General features: G+C 43.8%; 1 protein-coding gene across 1 annotated transcript; it reads left to right on the forward strand. All coding sequences in view use genetic code 11, as the record gives it.

The window, feature by feature from the left end:
- Positions 1-119: 119 nt before the first annotated feature.
- On the forward strand, positions 120-17,245 carry EGR_07476 (hypothetical protein; the record flags this gene model as incomplete). Its single annotated transcript, XM_024496725.1, has 26 exons — positions 120-475; positions 2,832-3,191; positions 3,270-3,501; positions 3,580-3,786; positions 4,338-4,511; positions 6,388-6,456; positions 6,529-6,756; positions 7,544-7,613; positions 7,685-7,893; positions 7,968-8,133; positions 8,212-8,437; positions 8,566-8,767; positions 9,010-9,270; positions 9,628-9,807; positions 9,881-10,010; positions 11,283-11,526; positions 11,602-11,818; positions 11,888-12,175; positions 12,252-12,404; positions 12,600-12,902; positions 13,084-13,254; positions 13,328-13,428; positions 13,509-13,538; positions 15,549-15,798; positions 16,289-16,400; positions 16,524-17,245. The coding sequence occupies 26 exons, from the start codon at positions 120-122 to the stop codon at positions 17,243-17,245; spliced, it is 5,661 nt and encodes a 1,886-aa protein (XP_024348865.1).
- Positions 17,246-17,579: the final 334 nt, after the last annotated feature.

Here is a 17,579-nt window from a genome sequence, read left to right on the forward strand (position 1 = left end):
CCAGACGCCAGGGTGCATTTCGTCGTCAGCACCGAAAGGAGGAGAAGAAATAGCAGCCTAAGAGCCGTCGCGTAAATTTTCACTTCTCCTCCGTCACTGTCACTGTCATTATTAATGAAATGTTCCCTAACACGCGACGTGCTTCACTGCCTAGTAACCCAGCCGCAGAAGCAGCGACTCGCCGGGAATGTCGAACTTTCGAACCCCAGCAATGGCGTCGATCGGTATGCAAAAATTGCTTTCGATCTGAGCCTGAACACGTTGCTGCTGCCAACGTTGCTACTCCAACTGCTGTTTCTGTGACAACCACTTCAGTGCCTACTTTGGAGTCAACTCCAGTAGCGATAAATGCCTGGCCAGTGACACCTGTGCTAAGTAGAAAATCAACTTCTGTTGGGTCTATGGATGCACCACAGTTGAGGGTGGGCGGACAACCACAGGCGCCAGGGCGAAGAAATGGACAGAATTCACAGAGGTGAGTAACAGAAACAACAAAATATGGTCTAAAAATGTGTTAATATAATATTAATTGCTGTTAGTTATATGTTTATGACGCCTGCTAATTTTAAGGCCTAACTTTCAGGTCATAAATGTGCAACTTGCGGCCATGGTCAGTTGATAATAGCCAGATGAAATAAGTCTTTACTTTTGAATCGTCAATCATTCATAGGCTCATTTTAGTAGATGAAAGCCTGATAAAGTGTCACTTGTGGATGTACTTAGTAATATAAACTGAGAGCATTGGGTTTGTTGACCAACTTACTTTCAGTGTCACACATTTGTGACGCGAGTTCTATATCAATTTATGACGTCTGGTCACACCAAACCGTTAAGGTGGAAAATTGGTTGAAATCGGAGCAATAAACCGAACTTAACGTTAATAGTCCGACAGCAGCCACATACACACATAGAACACGCATTTTATGGACTGCGGTTGGCGATTCCCCTCTTCCTTCCCTTCCCCGCCTCCTCCATCATCTGACAAGGAATAGGGCGAACCATTTCGCTGCCTCTTCTTTCGGCGTAAATAGGAAAACAGTCAGTTGGAGGTACTGATTGGTGTCCCCTGTGAAGAAGGAAGATGGAATTTTTTAATCGTAGGCGGGAAAGAAATTCCTGTGCCCAAGAGACTACGGCAATGGCCTTCAACAACTCCTTCTTTTCCATCTACGGCAAAAGCAATGATAAACTTTTTTCTTAAAAAAAGTGATTGGTCTATCACGAGTAAGAAGGCCTGATGCACCCTGATCCTTGCAAGTCGAAAAGGCAAAGGCGGATGGAGGTGGGAAGCTCTAGACCAATTTCCTGAGTTAAAAGGCTTTTTTACCCAGAGGTCGTTTTTGAGGGTCTGTTTCAGTATGTTAGCATAAAAAAAGGAAATTTCGAGGCCTTTTTTAGCCAAGAAGTAGTTTTTAGGAGAAAGGTACCTTCTCCTCCAAGTGCTGGTAGCGGAGAAGGCTTACCTCAGATGACGATTTTGGAGCGTGACGACACGAGGAGATAGACGACATTGGATACGCCAGAAATCTACTAAACCGCTGTAAAAATGGTCTTTTTCGGCCAAATTTCATTACGAAAGTGGAGTAGTCAATAAATCGACTGACATACTGACAGGTAAACCGTCTCAGTGACACAAAGTAGCCGAATTTCACTACTCACTGACAGGTTGGTTGAAGGACTCACCGAACTTGGTTCAAACGCAGCGCTCCTTCATTTTCCCATCTAACTCAAACATCTTTAAGCCACCGCAATCAAAACATTTGGCTGGCTTTCGAGCATCTTAACTCTGCCCTGCAAACAAGGAAAGACTAAACATTTGGAGGCTTTTGAAATAAAGGTAGGTTCGTTCGTCCACTCGGGCTCTTCACTCGTCTCCGACAAAAGGGAAGCCTTCCCCGGTTGGTACAAATAAAAAGAGTTCACCTTTTAGAGTACCCTGGAATTATGCGCTGTTAACGGTAGCATCTTTGGGTACTGGCAAATTTTGACAGCAATCACTTGTTAAAACCGTACCCATATTGACAGTTGACGAGTTGGAAGGTAAGGGAGGTACATCCCAGTGCTTGATGCGACCTCAATAAAATGCCAAGTCGTTGGATGCGAAGGAGGCAAATATGTACAAAGAGCCCTGTCAAATAAAAGTGGACCAGTAAGTGCAACTGTAGTTGCGCCTCGCTTCCTCCCCGTAGCCGCATCAAGCCGAAGTAGTGATGATAAACATGCACCTTATTAGCGTGGGGAAGGGCCGGCGGGTTGCCATGATGTTTTAATGAATATACCGCGGAACGTAAGTACAATCCACGGGGACGGAAGAGCCCATGTAGATAAACACTGAAAAACCAACTATCGAATCATGACGGGAGTGTTTTTACCTACTTAAATGGTAAAAAGTAGCATGATCCGATGATCATGGTGCAGAGCTGACGGGCAGCTCGGGGAGACTGAGTTTCCAGCTCAGTTGAATACGCATTTAAACAGGATGCCTTATTTAAACAAGTTTATTGTCACAGCACCTTGCGTTGGCGACTTAAAACACGAGAGGGGTTAGGCTTAGGTCATATCCATTAGACGGAAAAGTGGCTCCTTGCCAAAATTTGAGGTCAAACTACGTGCCAGCGTAGCAGAAAAGCGCATATATTTTTATCGCTTTTATAAGGAAAGCAAGGTGAGTAAAACTCTGTCCTTTGAATGCATCAAGTCAACGTCAACACAAGCAGCTGATTTTTTTAATCATCTGACCCTAATCAAGAGTCACGTGAGGCAGGAGCAGTTGCCTTATCAGATCAAAGTCAACCACTGATCGCTAATGGCATCGAGCCTTAACAATTTAGATCGGCTGAAGACTTGCACAGAGGACCTCCTACGGGTCATAGAAGCACCCCTGCTCCCATTCAGGCACCCCCACCCCAGACAATGGTTCCAGAGCGGAGTGCCCAAGTGGGTACCAGTGGAATCTTCTCGTCCGCCTCGAGTATCGACGCGAGATATGTAGAGGAGTTAGAAAATGATTTTTTCGACTTGGAGGACAAATACGATGCTTTGGCACGGGAGCGCAATGACATCTCAATGGAGTTAGAGGCAAAAGTGAGGAGCATTGAGGAGCTGCAGACTTCACTGGAACAGTACAAGGAGAAGGTCAGCACGTTGGAAAGAAGGTGTACCCACTTGGAGGAAGAAATCAAGAGTTACAGGTAACTAAAAAGAACTTTTAATGAATTGGAACACAACCGAGCGGCATCTTGACGTGTGTTGGGTGGTTTCTTCACCAGAGAAAGGCTGCGATTGCCAGAAAGCGACCAAGGTGGAGTAGCAGGTGGCACTGCTGATATGAAGACTGGTTTAAGTACTGCGCTGGAGGGCAGTGAATGCAATGACGATTTGAAGTCGCGACTAAATCAGGTGGAACAGCTGTGTCAGGATGTGATGGAAGAGAATGAGGCCTTGAAGGAAGAAATAGAGGAGATGCAGCGAGAGATTGAGGAGATGCATGATCATTTTCAGGTTAGTAAAATGCCTTACATCGATTCAAGTAGTAATACGTAAATAATGATTTGTATGCTCCTAACTCCTGATTCGTAGGAGGAGGACAGGGACAGCATGCGGGAGATGCAACGTGACCTTGAGGCAGCCAATAAGACGTGTAGAATTCTTCAGTTTAAGCTACGCAAAGCGGAGCGTCGTTTTGAGCAGGTGGAGGCTGAGAGAGCCAATTTGGAAGAGCGACTTTCGCGACTAGAGTCTCAACTCTACAGCGAGACTGATATCGGTCACATTCGGACACTTGAGGTGAAGTTAATGAAGCGATTTTGAAGAGACAAATTGGGCACCAAATTAGAGCTACAGTAGGGTAGAAGGGTAGGATGTACTTTTCTGTGATTATCTGCAGCCATAACTGCATTGAAAGATCAAGCCACTAAAATAAGATTTAAGTAGCGTGACCAAACAAAAGAACTACACTGATATCAGTTGGTCTATTTGGCCAAACATTCACACATCCACTTTACTATCCATTCATCACTTGGTGGCCATCCTTACTGAGCCGAGTGGCAATTTCTTGATAAAAGGAGGGATAGTGAATGAATAGAAACTCACCATTGGTAAGCAATGGTCGGCGAAACAGTTATTAGAGTGCAAACGTCTTCTCAATGCAGCTTCTGCCCAACTCTTTGTCTACCCTCTGTCCATGTCTATTGGTCCTGTTCTGTTTTCGGACGTCATCTATAAAGCGGGCTAGCTATATTACCGAGAGGCAGATATAAACAATTACATGAACCTGGAGTTGATTTTTAGCCAACAGTCATCCTCTACTTACAACGGATAGTTTTGATGGCTTTCAGGAGGAATTGCGCGTTGCTAAGGAGGTGACAGTTCGTCTTAACAACGAATTAGACATTTTGGAGGAGAAGCGCCAGTTCTACGAAGATGAAAATCACCAGTTAAAGAATGAATTGCAAATATGTCAGAATCGACGAATCGCCTCTGAGAATGAGGTGGATCGACTGCGTCTGGAGGTAAGTGAGACAGTCTGAAAGTTTACAAATATGACCTTAGAGCCAGTTTTGGGAAGCAAAGGGGAGGAAATACAAAAACCTCCCAAAATTTTGTCATGGTAATGGGCGCTTCAGATTGAAGGCGCGTTGTAAGTCTCTGGTCATTTTGTCAGGTCATTGAAATAAGACATAGTGGCACGATTCAAAAGCTTGAAGGAATTCTCTCAAAAATGGAGAAGTATTTACACCATAACAAGGCTCCCGTGCGGTTTTATTTGCCATGGAAACGATGAGGGTTGTAAGAATGCTAACCAAAGTTGACAATGCTCGACAAGGGCCAATTTTTTTTGGCATTTCGCCTGCCTTTCAGCTAATTGCAAGGTGTCAATGCCTGGGGTTAAGACGACCGTTAATTTAACCTTTAATAAATGGGCTAAATGTCGCCATGCCCTGAATAGTGTGGGTAGTTATTGGCGTCAGGAGCACCGATTCACTTCCCGTTGGAGGGCATTCACTCAGCATGATAATCAAATACACCTTTACGTACCGACCTTGCTGGAGCGAAGAGTTCGGTACGTCTCGGGCTTCCACTCAGTTGCTACTGCATCTTTTATGGATCCAAAAGTAAAATTGGGATGACAGATGGGACAGGTTTATAAATATCACCATTAAAATACATAAATCACCCTCTAGCTACTGATGAAAAACACAAGTAGTATATATGGACTTAATTTCCACTACAATTTTTTTCCTTTTTAAGCACTACACTCGACTAAAATATTTTCGAAGCAGTTTCAAACTGCATATCTTGAATTAAAAAGAAGTACTTAATCGTCGTGATCGTAAATTAATTGCGGCTCGGCAACGCCTGTTCATACAAGCGGTGAGGTGGAGGAGAAGAGCACGCCAGTGCTGCTTCTGGGATAGCAATCCGGTGGCGTGGTGACTAGTGGCACACACAAACACAATCTACCTGCAGTCTTGTGCCTATCCGACTGGTACTGCATGCGGACGTATGTGCGCATGCACTGCGATAAAAGGGAAAAGGTGAAGGAGGAGGAGAATAAAAACGTTTGCTTTTGTATCTAACTTGGTGAATGATGCACATGAATAAGAGGTGAATTTGTTTGTGTGGACTTTAAGGCAGCGACAGAGCTGAAAGTTTCTCCCTTCTGTAACAGTAAGAGGACAGGCTGTTTTCTTAACAAATATAATTATACGAATTTTTAACTGCGTATGGATAGTGCACAAAGAATGAGAGAGGAAGTGCCTCTCCCTTCCCGTACCCTCCTGGTAACTCCACTTCAAGCGTTAATTATCATAACACGACATTGGGCAGTCACACACTCAAAATGGCGAGATGGGAAGCAACAGTGTAGTATAAATAGAGGTGGAGGCTTTCAGGTGCGATTGCTTGTTTTAGGAGCGAATTGCTTTATAAAATCTGGCTTAGAATATACCGATGTGTTTCAATTTGTGCATGACTAATACACTTATTTGAAGAGGAAATGACTTTTGGCTGTGCTAAAAATGCAGTCTAAATTTTTCAATAAAAATTTTAAATTTTTGCTAAGATGTTTAAACTGATTAAGACTAGTTTAATTAATTTATTTTAACCCACCGATGTTGAAGCACACGAAGGAGATGCGTTGAGTCTTGCTGGTACGGTCCCGTTGTATTTAACTTACTTGATTTCATGGTTAATTCGTTGTGCTGTTTTTTCAATTTAAGATTGTTTCTGAAAAGGGTCTATCACGCAAGTATGGGAACTTTTATTGTTGCCTTTCTTATCACAGTGCAGGTACTTAAATATCCTGCAGCTTATAAGGGTCCTAAGGTATTTAGGATATCCGTTTCCTGCAATAAAAGTATATTACAATGCACTCATACCCTTTAGCTTGACAAGTTGAAATATGAGAGCCGATTCGCTGAACGTGGTCCTCTACAAATTACCGACAAAAAGGCCGTACGTTTCCCTCTTGTCAAACATAGCCTTTGGTTCTGAATAATAAGTAAATATTGTTTTTCCGCCTTTTAGGGTCGTCATTCCACAACAGCTGCTGCTGCACCTCCCAACACTACATTCTCTACGGAGCAAAGCGAACTCATTCGTGCTCTTCAAACCACCAAGGAACGTGAGGCCGACCTCTCTGAACAGCTTCGATTTGCAGAGGAAGAGCTTCGCAAAATGAATCGCAGGATGGCGGAGGCACAGGCAGACAATAATTCCTTGACGAGGCAGCTCGAGCGCCTTAGTATGCAGCAGGTGAGCTAAACCCATTTCAAACTATAACGGAAAGTTTGATACCTCTTTGAGACCGTGTTTCCTCGATAAGTGCCTTTCATATTTGTCGTTAGTCAAGCATAGAATATTTTCCCTAAGGTTTTAATTTTTGTATCTTTCCATGCGATATAAATCTCCTTTAATATCCCCGCTTTCCTGCCTCGATTTGTTGATTCTTTCCATTCTTATTTCTAGTAGAGGAATTGCAGAAATGTGACTTTGTTCTCAATAAACGAATAAGCAAAAGAGTGGAGTTGTTGCATTTATCCCCGAGTTACCACCTTACTCTCTACCTGATAGTGGTCATCTTTTCTAGTCATTTGTCCATCATATGCTAAATAGGCAGCTCATATATCCAAGTAGGGTGGAAGCAGAAGTAGCGAAGGATAGGATATTTGTTTCTTCTGACGAGGCACCTCATGAATTTGGGCTTTTCAACCAGCCTAACTGGGTTTTGGTGGCAATTCAATGGGATGAAATAACGTGACCGCTACATTAAACTCATCTTCACATTGTGAGTGCATGTTGTTATGGCAGCTAGTGTGTAAACTTTGTCCAAATGGCAAAGTGGACAGAATGGGCACCTCTGTGCTGCCTGTGGGTTTGCGTTCTGAACCGCACGAAGGCTAATTGCACACACAGTTCACCCACGATCTTGCGCACATTTGTTGTACTTTTATCACTTTGTTCGAAATATCTGAATGTGCTTATTGCCGTTTTTAGTAATATTTTGCATTTTGGAGGAAATAAATTAACTCTTTTCTTTTAGGTACGTGGTGAAAGTCCCAGAGCTACGGCATCTCAGGTTAAGAAAGAACTAGCTGCAACTCAGCAAGAAGGTATTTTTTCCCCGATGCTGCTCTTTTTCGTCCTAAACAGATGACTTCATGGTTCATTTTTTCCCTTTTAGTTAAGCGAACCGAAGTTGATGAGAACGCCGAAAAGTTGAAAGCGGTACAAGAGGAGCTGGAAATGTATAAAGAAACCAATAAGATGGCGACAAAACGAATAAACCAATTAGCGAATGAGTTTCTCACTCTCAAGGTTAACTATCGTGAAGTTGATTGGCTAGCCAAATACAATGATGCTGTGGAGTCGCAGAAGGATGCTGAGAATCAGGTATTTTGAATAGAAAGAATGGTGATAAAACTTTATGTTCATCAGAATAAAGTGAACTGGTATTTTGTTCCCAGATTAACACACTGAAACGAAGGCTTGCAGACGCGAGTGGTGATTTGCCCAGTTCCGTGGTGGCTCGAATTGAATCAAGGCGACCTTCCTTGAAATCGTCCGATTCTCGGGCTGCTATGTCGAAGGAGTGGTTGTTACAAAAGTTGGATAACTACGATAAGGAGATGGGTGCGTTCGCTGCCTCCTACTTATTCTTTCCTTCCAGTAGGCTACTGATTGCACTAATTTGCTTTTTCGTGAGTTCAGCTGATCTAGAGACAGAGATGTCAGTGCTACGAAACACGGCAAACAGTCTGAAATTGCAGTCACAAAGAATGGGTGATGAACTTACCGAATTCAAGGCTGAAGCTGATCAACGAGAAAGAGAATTTAGGGAGCATATTGAGCACTTGGAGAAGAAGGATTTCGTCATTAGTAGCCTCCTAGAACTTATGGTTCAGAGGACCGGCCTTCTACAGGAACAGCTTGAAAGGTTAAAAGATTGGAGCTGTGTTTATTAACATTTTGAAGTATACGATTACTTAACAGCTACAGAGCTAAATATGACCTAACACACGCATGCTACTCCAATCACAAATAAGCAGTTCGTCCTTGCTATAGGTCTAAATCGACTGAATCGGAAAAATCATCCAATGGAGCTGAAGATGAGCTAAAAAATCTTCAACAGCTTTTGGAAAAGGAGCATGAAAAGGCAAGGATTTTGGAGACTCAGTTGAAATCTGGTGCTTCGAGCATTCCTCGTCCGATGTTGAGTGAAAATGAACGGGCAAGATTGAAGGAAATCGAAGTTTTAAAGGGTCAGGTATGATTACATTGAAAATTTGTGTCAATTAGTCAATTCCAATCGTTGCTAGTGGAAGCTAATGGCAGACTATTGCCAGTATAGAGTTGCTTGAGAAGGTCTAGTTAGGGCCGTAGTTTAATATTTCTGGCTTTTGTTTTTTTTTCGATTGTTTTATTTCCCTAATAAGCTTTGACTCTATTTGTGACCTACTTTGCTAAAAATACTAGGGAATGCTTCATTTTTTAACATACATCGCATAGCTGGAGGAGAAGGAGGAGCAGATAGAGGATCACGAGAGCCAAATTCGTGAATTGCGGGGCCGTCTAGAAAGAGCCAAAAAGATGAATGAGGCAATGAAGACGCTGATTGACAAGGACCCCACGGACGCATCCCGAGCCTCCTCCAACACTGCGTTGGGTGGTGCCACTTCACCTCCGGTTCCAATGGAGACTAAACAGACGGCTCTGGAGATATCGAGCTATCGACGAGAGATTGACTCAATGCGAAAGGAGATAGCGATCGTAAGCTTGGTGTATTCTAATATTTGAATTTAAAGTGTAAAATATTTGTTAAAAAAGTGCACGTTTTATTCCCCCTTCTTGAAAAGGAAGGGGAGGATGATGTACCGCAGTGAGGCGAAAGCGAGTAAATGGATTTAATTTGTTGTGCAAACTTATCATGCGACTAATTCAAACGAGGAAGCCGACTGTACTCACAGTGTAGCATGCAGGTTGCCACTTTGAGGTAAAGAGGACTGCAAAGGAGCAGTTTATTTTAGATATTAGACGTCGGCTTGTATGCTCAGTCTAGGAAGAAATTTTCGTTCGACTAGAACTCCTACAATTTCCAGGATCCTATCTCCTCTTCCGCTTTTAAAGCTTCAACAAAAGGTGGTGCAGATTGAAAAGGTTCGGGAGAAACTGCTGCTTGAGAACAAAGACCTCCAAGAGGAATTGAAGCTTCGAGAGGATTCCCTTTTTGATCAAGACGACGAATTGGAGAAACGGAATGCCGATCTGGCCAAGGCAAAACGCGCACTTGAGTTGATGCAAGTAGAGGTGAGCGATTGGTAAATTCGCCAAATCCCTATATCTTATTGGTTTCTATAGCTAACCAATGATTCATCTTCAGCTAAACGAGGCTCGTAAGGGATTGGCTGCTGCGAGAGCACAGGAGGGAATGAGCATGAAAATCAGTTCAACATTGGCTGAAAACGAACGCTTGAAATCGGAGCTCAGACGTCTAGAGGATGAACTAAGAAGTGAGTTTGAGTAAACTTTATTTTCTTTAAATATCTGGAAGTTTTATTTTTTATAAAGAAAACGATTTTCAGCAGGAAGTGTTGCGTTAAAATTGTTATAAGATACATGAGTTGTGGATGGAACTTCGTCAGAAATGCCTTGTGCAAAATGTTATGCAATCAAGATAGTGAAGAGGAATGGAAATCTTGGGTGTTTTATCAATTAAATCACTCTTGAGAGCGCCGCTTTCAATTCTCCCTACTCCCTGTGAGGCAGGATTGGCGACGTAGTGATAAATTACCAACATTAGTGGTATTTTTTGCAACTTCTAGAGGTTGCTTTCATGAATAAACAACGTTTGATTGAAGAGATTTTCTGTTTGGCGGTTTCTGTTATTATCGGTTGTGCGGATGTGTGAACACAGACCCTGTCACCTTCCCACCATCAGGGTTGGTAAGGCCTTCAGATCAGATGTCTTTGCTGACTTAACTGGTGGACAGTGCGTGTGTGGGAGATCGAGGCTGTCAAAGTGCAATTGTGCCCTTCCAGGGCCTAGGGTACTGATGATCCTGGACTATCAACGCGGGCCTTTACCTCTCGTGTATTGATGTCCTTTTGACCTTAAAAATGAGTACTAGTAGGAACAAGGCTCATCTTCACACGGTACCGTCCTCTCAGGAGGTAATACACGACAGAATGAAACGTGAACATTTCTAGAATGTTCCTTAAGGCGAATCAAAGTGGCTGAATTCCAATTCCCCTGCCAAAACTCTGTGAATCTCTCCTTTTATAGTAGGATTTGCCCGAAGGCTGCATAAGGATGGGGTGTCTCATCTTCTGACCTATTTTCTAAGACCCTCATTAAGCATTACCCTAAGGTTAATTCTGATTAATTGGAACGCACTTTGCCTTTGGCACCGGTAGTTGGATCGAATTTTGGGCGTAGGTAGGACTTGTCCAAAATTGTCAACATGCTTTGTTAAGTGCAGCTTGCGTCATCCACAGCTGATAATCTCCATAACCAACCAGTGAAAATACGCTTAATCTTCATTGGCGTCCATTGATGTTAATTTAGCAGCCAAAGTTATCGCTGAAGTCGTACTAAAGCGCACTACTTTGGAAGGCCTAATAATATGGTGAGGGCTGTCAACATGGACTGGAAACTCCATTAAGAGAATGGCAGTAGAACGACGAAAATCAATGCGACGCTTAACCCTTTTGTTATGCCTAGGTTTGTCAACTTTGTCCACTATATTACTTGCCATCTAAAAGCAAAAATCCTTCCTTTACAGCCTCCAACTCAAACCTAGAAAAGGCCCAAGCAGCTGAGTTAGAAGCCTCAGAAAAGTGCAAACAGCTAGCACAAGAGTTAAAGAACAAAGAAGCCCTCGTTTGCGAAAAGGATGACCTTCTAAGCGAGGTCAAGAAGGATTCGCAGCGGCTTGATGAAGAATTGAATGCGGCTCGTCAGACTAGCACCGAGGCACAGACGAAGATCAAGAAACTTGAGGCCACTATAGCTGAACTTCAGAAAAAGTGAGTTTGTGAAATTTAGGTTTCTCATCTGGTGAGTGTTTCGTACGAAAATAAATGACCATGCACCACGTGCAGGTTTCAACAGGGAGAGGGTATGGGAGGATGGAGACCCGACTCCTCCCCCGACAGCGGCATCGGTCGTGATGGGAGCCGGGACAGTAGACGCATGGAAATGGACCGTCTTCGTCGAGAATGCACTGCCCTACGCCAGGAGAGAGATGAAATTGCCAAGGAGGCGCGTCGTGATAGGCAGATGTTTGAAAAACGCCTTCAGGAGGCCTGCAACCGCCTGGTAACTTTTTCACAAATTAAACATCCATTTGTAAAATGTGGGTGGAAAATGAATCCCGCCACTTTGCAGAATTCGTCAATGGACACATCTGCTGGTGTAGTGGGTGGCTCCGGTGTTAGCGGCGACCTCTATTCTCGAGCTGTTGCTGAGACGCAGGTCAACAAAAAGTTTAATCTGTTTAATGAACTTGTTGCCAAGCAAAGTAGCATCATTTCTCAGCTAAAAATTAAGAACGAAATAATTCAGAATAAGGTGCTGGAGTATCAACGGAAGTATGCTAACCTGAAGGAGCAATACGAAGCGGAGCAAGAGGCCTGGCTGTCGGAACGCGTGGTCCTCGAGTCTAAGGCAAAGGAGGTGAGTTAGTACCTACAGCAGTGCTCATCACTGGCTTCAAACAATGCGGTTGAGTGTGAGCTTTTGATCTTTGTAGCAGGAGGAGAGGAAGAATACAATAGCAAGCACGAGGAAGTCACTGCAAGAGACCAGCGTTCGGTTGGCAGAGGCTGAAATCACCTTTGAAAAGGAAAGGCAACGGTTTGAGCATGAAATGGCCAGACTGGAGTCTGAAAAATCTGAAATTAAGGTAAGCATAGGAGAAAAATCCACCTTTAAAATTGGTATAGCTTTAAAATTTTTAACTAATTTCTTTTGTTGCGATATTTTTTGAACGCCCTTCTTCTACGGATCTGAAAATTGCTACTCACAACTTGTAAGTAGAATTACAGCAAAAGGCAGGCTGGCATCTACCAGCTACACATCAGTTTATTTTTACTTTCAGGTACAGTTAACTCAGCTGAAGGAGCAACAGAAGCTGCCGAAAGTGTTGCAACGCTTTAGCGCCTCACCAGCCCGCACCGGTCACATCAGTATGATGAATACCGGCGCCTCCACCAACGCCGCCAACGCGGAAACTGCACGACGTCTTGACTCCGCTGAAAGGACCATAGCCCGTCTAAAGTCCGAGCTTCAGCACCGTCTTGAAGCTCAGTCTCAAGCCACCATTGCTGCAATTCACGAGGCGGAGGCTGCGAGGGCAGCTGCCGAATGTCAAATGGAATGCTTGAACGAGCAGTTGTTGCAGGTGAATGAATGGTGTTCTGGTGCACCTTCCTCTATCTTAATGTTTGGTGGGGCCCAGGATCCCTAGTCTTCCATGTGGATGTAATAGAAGGCATGAGTTACCGCTGGTGAAATGGGGTACTCGGAGACCATGGGCGCTGACGTACATTTATGAACTCTAGATCTCCATGCTTCTTTTGCAGTTGAATCTGTACCGCGAGCAGGCGGAGTTGTTCCGAGAGCGGCTGATCGAATCGGAACAGGGAGCAGATCGGGAATACAAAATTTGGTCGGAGGAGAGGGAGGATTTGCTCTGTCGAATTGAAGATTCACGAATTTCCATCGAACAGTGGTGTATTCGCCTTGCCAACAGAGTGAGTACTTTTTAATTTGCGGTCAGCCACTCGCATTTAAAGCTTTTCCTTAAAATACTTTACCCCCATTCAGGATGGGGTGGAAGGCATGAAGTCGGAGGAGATTATCAACGATATCGTCGCCGAAATGGAGCGTTGGCGCACCTGTCGACAGCACATGCCCGTATTCCGAAGGTAAGAATTTTCTCTTTAACATCTGTGTCACAAACTTTTATGTAGCTTTTCTTTTGCAGTGATATGTTTGTTGCCTGTAGGACTTTATCCACTGATGAGCAGTGCCAACGGTAGGTTTGGTTGCAGAATAGGTCTATTAACCCGCACACGCCTACTAATTTCTCTACTTATCAAAAAAAAAATGTAATTTGCGCCTTTTGGATGGTTCAAGTGTTTTTTTAATTTAAATTTTTCTAGGAGTAGTTCCGCAGGTCCAGCAATGCTTGGGTATGTACTGCCTCTCTATCCTTGGTTTCGTTGCAGAAGACGCTTAGGCAAATTTGAGTGGTGCATATGTCCGCGCTTAGTTGCTTCCGAGATCGCTAAGCAGCCTACGTTCATCTGCTTTGTGCTTATGGGCTTACTACATCGTGATCATTGCTACTTAAATGACTTCAGTAGACTGCAACGAGACTCAAAAACAAATTGAAATCATTAAAGGCTGAATTGCTTTACACTGACACTTTTCCCTTGTTTTTTTTTTTAACTTTTTACCCTAAAATGCCAAAATCTGCCTAAAATTTCCAACGCTTAACCACTGCTCGATTCTCCAGCTATAGGAGGTGGGTATTAAATCACTCCTTGTTTGGCATTTTTTCCATGATTAAGGAATTTTATCTAATTGTCACACGCATTAGCCCTTTTCTTTTTCTTCTTGCTCTAAATGCCGTAACATATTTATTGCTACTTATATTATGCATGTTGTTATCTGTGCATGGATTAAATTCTTTAATTTCTTTGAAAACAGAACAACGAATATCAGGACGATAACTCACGGGGGTTGTAGATTTGCTTGAATACGCCCGTCTTGTGCCTTCTCTGTCAACAAAAAAGAGTGGCGTGTTCGGTATTGGTAGTGATGGCATGAACCTATTCGAGGGAGGCTTAAGCCAATCCATTTAATGGTTCATCACACTCCTGGGTTTCCGTTGCGTTTTGAGCCTTGTCCTCAGTGCCCTTTGAGGTCGACTGCGAGACCAGGGTGGGGTGCACAGTGCAGAGACCCTCTAAGTTCTACAGTCGCAATGCTTCTTGTTTATTTTGACGAGGTTTATCCCCAGCGTCCTGTATTTTAAAGTCACAGGGACGGACGATGTGAGGTCATTCCGTATGCCGATGTCTTTTGGTTGGGACACTTACTCAGAAGTCCATTTTTTTCTGGAGTAGGATACACTTTGTAAGGCACTTCCTCGATATGTCATTCTGGTTCTTTGCAATTTTAATACTTTCCAGTTGCTGCATCTGGCTTCTCTTCGATGTCGGACCTGATGTACTTAAGCATTTTAAGTAGTGCCCTTCGTCCCACGCGGGTTTGTTCATCAAAGACATTGTTACGTTTAAAAGTGGACTACTTGGCTGACAATTGACGTGAACTTCCTTGCTCTTGTCTTGTGACACTCCCCATACTCAGTCATCCACGGTAGATGCTTTTCATTCCGACGACATCCTTCCTTGAGGTGTTAGTGAAAATTACCACATTCGTTCCAGGGGAGTAAAAGGTGTCAAGCATACTTGACGTATGTAGCATCCAAATTGCTTCCAACGACGTACACGATTGTAAAGAAAGCCGGGAAAAGTGCGTGAGATCTCATGAGTTATAGATAGGTTTGCTTTCATGCTAGTAAGAGACAAGAGCATCCGATGAAACGTCACCACCCTGCTGTCCACCTATCGATAGGTAAGGTGACTACAGGGTAGAATCCAAATCCTAGGCAATTTTATCTGCAGAGGGTATTAAGCACAGCCTATGTGGTGATAAGGCGTCCGTTGGTAGAATGCTGTGAGGGTGTTAGTGACACTCGTACCCCCCCTTCCCCGGGTCGTGTTGGTTTCCAGTCCATAGCTCACACCAGCCAATCCTCTAACGAACACTCTTCATGGCCCCGTGGAAGTGGGGATTGTTTATGGGAGGCACATTCGTCTTACGTATTGCAATAGCTCATAAAAAACAACTTATTTTGTAAAGAAATATGTAAAGTACTTGTTTAATGTTAAAATGACGAAGTCGACCGATTAGGATTCCGTGTTTGCCAGTAATCTCAGATCAGGTGAAATTGAAACGGCATTTCTAACATTTCAAGATCACACACCTCCGATACGCAGTCAATGATGGGTGATAGTATGATCAGCACTCCTGTCACCCAGCCCAAGGCTCCGCTCTCCGCGGGACATCGATCCACCTCAGTGGAGTGGTTCAACAAATCCTGCAACGGATTTAGAGGCAGCACAGTGAGCTTGGCGGCTGGAATTAGTTCCTCGTTGGCTAGAAGTGTCACTCCCTCATTGATCCGCTGCGGTCGCTCTGTTTCACCCGATGTCAGTATTCGAAAGGTGGGTGATGTGCTACTGAAATTGAATTTAAGTAGCTTACCATATTATGACATTTTTGGTGTTTTATTGGGAAGAAGTCGTCATCAATGGCTAAAGACATTTTGACTCCTCTGAACACCTGATGGTCCGTGTCAGGAAAAGAAATCCTTAAGTCATGAGGATAAAGGGGTACTTCACGGGAAAATCGGCCATCGCTATAACATGAGACGCCGATTTTCACCACTTTTTTTGGTGAATTCGGCTATTTCTTGTAAATCTCACATCTTCTACTTGTTTTTCTGCTTTAAACTCCGCCAATCTGTTTGAGACACAACTTGATGCAGCCATTGTTATCATTTATCCCGCGCGGGACATTTATTCGTGCTGCCGCACTTTGATGGGAAAAGTGGGGCGTTACGTGGGTGTGGCGCTGGCAGTAAACGCGTTAGATTTGCCAATGGGTTGACTCGTCTTCCACTTCGTGCAATTTCGCTTTCTTCCATTTTACCAGATCACTAATTATCCGGATCCAACACCAGGCTTTCTTGTTCGCTCTCGCCAGTCCTCTGTCGACAACCTTGGCAGTGTTGGCGACCTCACTCAGAGGCCTTTCACTTCTCCTGGTAAGTATTCAACTAACAAACGTTTCAGTAGCAGTGAATCTGCTTAAAAACGCCTATACATTTTACCATCAATTACTGCTCATTAGAATTGTTGAAGTAGTGTTTTTTTTGGGGTGTTCTTAGGCAAACCTCCCTTGCGTCAACCGATCTCTCCCGCTCGACGCAAATTCTTTGAAGACAATGTGACCCCAGATTCAGGCAGTCTGATTTCAAAAACGGAATCATTTACCTTCCCTCTATCATCCTCTGTTTCCTCCAATGTAATAATTAAACATCCTGCTGAACTTCGCCATTCTTCCGTTACCACTACGACTACCAGCAACACCAATACCAACACTGTCACTCCGATTGCCGTTGTGACTGTCGAATCTGCCGAGGAAAAGACCTCCTCTTCCCCAAAAACGTCTTCCACACCCTCTGTTCTTTCTCGAATATCCTCCAAGCTGTCCGGTTCCAAAACAGACGTTTCCCGACGCAATTCACCACCGAAGGAGAAGCGATATTCACCTCCTAAGACACCATCATCGACGACTTCATCTTCCAAATCTCCGAAACAGAAGAAGAAGTCACCAGCTCGAACTTCTCCATTGCCAGCGACACCCACGGTGCCATCAGCATCAACGTCGAAAGCAGCGCCGGATTCATCTACTACGCCTAAACGACGGGGATCAGAGATGATTCAGTCCATTGCCTCGAAACTGCACTCCGCAGCAGAATCGTCGGCAAAACCTTCCCCTTCCAGCCTGTCATCGGCTTTCTTGAAAACCGGTCGATCGGGAAGCCTCACCTCCACGTCGATATCTCCCTCGATTATGGCGTTAAGGCAGAAGTTTGGTGGCAAATAATCAAACAGTTTCTTTGTTTTCTTCCTTTTTTAATTAAAGATTTTTTTTCCGAATCTGACTTTCGTCAAATTGCATTTCGAAGCGGAACGCATCCGCGTTTTTGTTCTTTCCGCATCCTTAAAGGCGTTTGTTTGTTTTATTCCTTTGCTCTTGTTTTTTTTTTTGGTGAAGGAAGCGCAAGACACGTCCTTCCCGCCTTGTGTTTGTCTGATTTCCTCTGACCCCTCCTTCAAGATACATTTTTAAAAAGAGACAAATATTCGGTATGCTTTTTTTCTCGTCCCAGCGATGTGTCGTTAATTGGCATGTTTGTCACCAGCGTCACTTATATGTG

The sequence above is a fragment of the Echinococcus granulosus genome (assembly GCF_000524195.1).
Source record: "Echinococcus granulosus chromosome Unknown EG_S00078, whole genome shotgun sequence".
NCBI lineage: Eukaryota > Metazoa > Platyhelminthes > Cestoda > Cyclophyllidea > Taeniidae > Echinococcus > Echinococcus granulosus.